Consider the following 3,131-nt stretch of genomic DNA (forward strand, 5'->3'; position numbering starts at 1 on the left):
AACCAAAAAGCTACTAAAAAGTTGTCAATTACAAAAAACAAGTTCTATTTTTGATTAGTGTACTCTGAAATTTTCAGACAAATTGAAAAATTTTGGACCACTTTTTCAGGGCTCTAACATTGACTATTTTTCACAAAAAATCGATATTTCCTTACCTCATTCGGTTTCATAATTTCCAGTGGTTTTGTATATTTTTGATAGCCTTCTAAACCAGAAATCCATGATAATAGGGCTAACATGAGAGGTGATATGGCCCTCATTTTTGTTGAATTTTGAGCTGAAAATCGAGAAAATTGAAGCAAAATTGTAGAAAAATGTAAGAAAAGTATCAAAACTTGAGAAAAAATAATCGATGAACCAATTTTTTTTTGCTAAGATTTCTGAATCACCAATCGAATTTTAAGAAAAAAAGTCAATTTTGAAAAAAATGAAACAGTGAAAATTTGAAATTTTCAGATTCTAGAAGTTTCGAATTTTTGAAAACTCAAAATTTCTTAAATTCTTAAATTCTAATATTCTAATATTCTAAACTTCAGAATTTTTAAACGACGCCTACTTCTAGAAAATGGGCGTGGCTAGAAAATCAGTGTCCTAACATCTAACTGAGCCAGAAAAGTGGGCGTGGCTTGGAAATCTGGAAATGTGTCAAAAATCCAACTGCCAACCAAAAGTTCTTTATCATTTTTAAAGCAAAACCTGCTTTTTGGAAATTTCCAGACTTTTTTCCAAAAAAAAGCTACGAAAAGCACGTTTTTTCGCTCGGAATTGATAAAACTGTGGTGTCTAAAATCATGCTATTCTCCTCTTATCAGTACTTATCAGTTGTGTGAAAAATCACGCCGGCCGAATCAGTTTTCCAGTTGTATTCCTAATTCTTTCATCACCACGAAAGGTTGACGTAGTATCCAATGCATCATAGCAAAAAGTGAAAAAAAAGAGCAACATTCGAAATGTGGGCGGGGCTTATTTTGAAATCAGAACATCGAGTTCTGGTCGAAAAAAGTTTGAAATTTTTTTTTTTACTGGATTCATATTCTTAATCATGGTAAGAGAAAAGAAAACGGTTTTAAATCTGTATTTGAACAATTTCAAATTTTATTGAATCAGAAATTCTTTTCGGTTCCTTTTTTCGAAGATACCGTAAAACCTGTATTAGAAGGGCCCATCTAATAAAAGGGCCCTCCGGGAGGGGTTTGGAAAAATTGAAGGGTCCCCTGTAATAGAAGGGCCCTCCGTGAAAAAGGACCCTCCCACTTCAAAATGTGTGTTTGAAATCAGAAAATTTCAGTACTTTTTCAGTGGAAAATATTCCGGGAACTCCACAATTTGATAGAAATTAGTTGAATTTCTTTTTTTCAATGAAAATCGTGCGAAATTTTGGATGAAATCGCCAGATTTTTTTGGGAAAAATAGAAGGGCTCCTCTAATTTAAGGACCACTGTAATAGAAGGGCCCTCCGGAGGGATCTCGGACGATAGAAGGTCCAGCTCTTCTAATACAGGTTTTGCGGTATCGTTGACCTGAAACATTTATATAAAAATGACTGAAAAAAATCGCGCAATCCGAAAAAATCAACGAAAAAACTTGAAAATTTCAGAAAAATCTAAAGTTCTCAAATTTCCAAAAAAAAAAGTTCGAAAAGTCAAAAATATTTGAAAAATTTGAACTCCAGGAAAAACAGAAGCTCAGAAAATCTAAAATTCTGAAAATGAAGTCTAAAGTTCCAGAAAAACCTGAATCTCAGAAGTTCCGAGTTTCAGAAAAATTTTCAATATTCGAAAGTTTAGATTCCAGAAAAATCATATCTGAAATACAGATTTCCAACCTCGAAAAACGACTTAAAATATCCTAAAAATAGCCTGAAATCAAAAAAAAAGTCAAAATCAAAAACCAAAACCTCTTTCTCTCAAAAATAAAACTTCCATTTTTGGAGCACACTTTGCTCCAAAAAACCCCTTCTTATCATATCATTTTTTTACTCCCCCCCCTCTAAATCGTTCTCTAATACATAAGAAGACTGAAACACCCCTTTCTCTGCGTCTCTCACTCTCTCTCCCCCTCCCGCCTTGTCTGCGTCTCACTTCAGGTGGCCCAACTTTAAAGGCGCATTTCTCCAAAACTACTGTAGCTAGCAAAAAGTTGCTAACTTATAAAATGTGTAAAACTTTATGATTCACATTTCTGCAGTTTATAGTCTTTATGTAGCTACTGTAGTTTTTGAGATACGGTGCTTTGAATAAGACTCTCTCCGTCTTGTCATCTTTTGTTGAGTGGCGTCACTTTAAAGGCGCATACCTCAAAAACTACTGTAGCTAGCGAAAAGTCTTTGATTAACGAAATGTGTGAAATGTTATGTTTTACATTTTTGTAGTTTACAGTTTTTATGTAGCTACTGTAGTTTTTGGGATACAGCACTTTAAAGATTTCTCGTTTCATCTGCGTCTCTCACTCTCTGTTATCAGTAGAGGCTTATCACTTTTAATACCATACATACACCGCAACGGCGAAAATGCATCAAAACTGTCACTTTACGTGTGAAACTTAACATGATTGTCTTTAAATTGTGCTTGTCTTGAAATTGTGAAAACGAGAAATCTGAAAATTTCAGAACTGATAAGAGGTGTTTAAGAGGATGATTAAGACATGAAATCACATAAAGGAACTAGAAAATGGAAATAGTTGGGAGATTACGGAAGGGGAATATTTAAAAATTCTAAAATTCTAAAAATGAACTATTTCAAAAAAAAATGGAGGTCACAGTAGCATTGGGTTCCTGTAACCCAGGTTACTGTACCACGTTAAAATAAGTTATCGATGATTGTAGATTGGATTACTGTACCATCAAACAATGAAACCTGTAATAGAAGGGCATCAAAAAATGAAACAAAAATAAAACTCTTAAATTTTCATATTCCGATATTTTCTTTAACAAATTTATATGTTTTATAATTGCGAAAGATTTTCAGTTAGGACTTTCTCAAATTCTTAATTTCTGAAATTCCAAATTTTCTAAAAACTACGCTCTTTTTTTACTTTTAATGTCCACTTTGAGCTCAATTATCTCGGTTACTGTAGACGATATTAAAAATCTGTCAACTAATAAAATGTTTATCATAATATCAGCAACATTT

At 33.0% G+C, this 3,131-nt stretch overlaps 1 protein-coding gene across 1 annotated transcript in view; it reads right to left on the reverse strand.

Moving 5' to 3' along the window:
* CBG16448 overlaps positions 1 to 260 on the reverse strand; it is a gene marked incomplete at both ends in the record, with an annotated part of 14,450 nt that extends 14,190 nt beyond the window's left edge. The window contains one exon of the mRNA XM_002647099.2: positions 156 to 260. Coding sequence (XP_002647145.2) covers positions 156 to 260 — 105 coding nt within the window. The remainder of the gene's footprint in view (positions 1 to 155) is intronic.
* Between the last annotated feature and the right edge of the window lie 2,871 nt (positions 261 to 3,131).

Source organism: Caenorhabditis briggsae (genome assembly GCF_000004555.2).
Source record: "Caenorhabditis briggsae complete genome, chrIV, whole genome shotgun sequence".
NCBI classification, from domain to species: Eukaryota; Metazoa; Nematoda; class Chromadorea; order Rhabditida; family Rhabditidae; genus Caenorhabditis; species Caenorhabditis briggsae.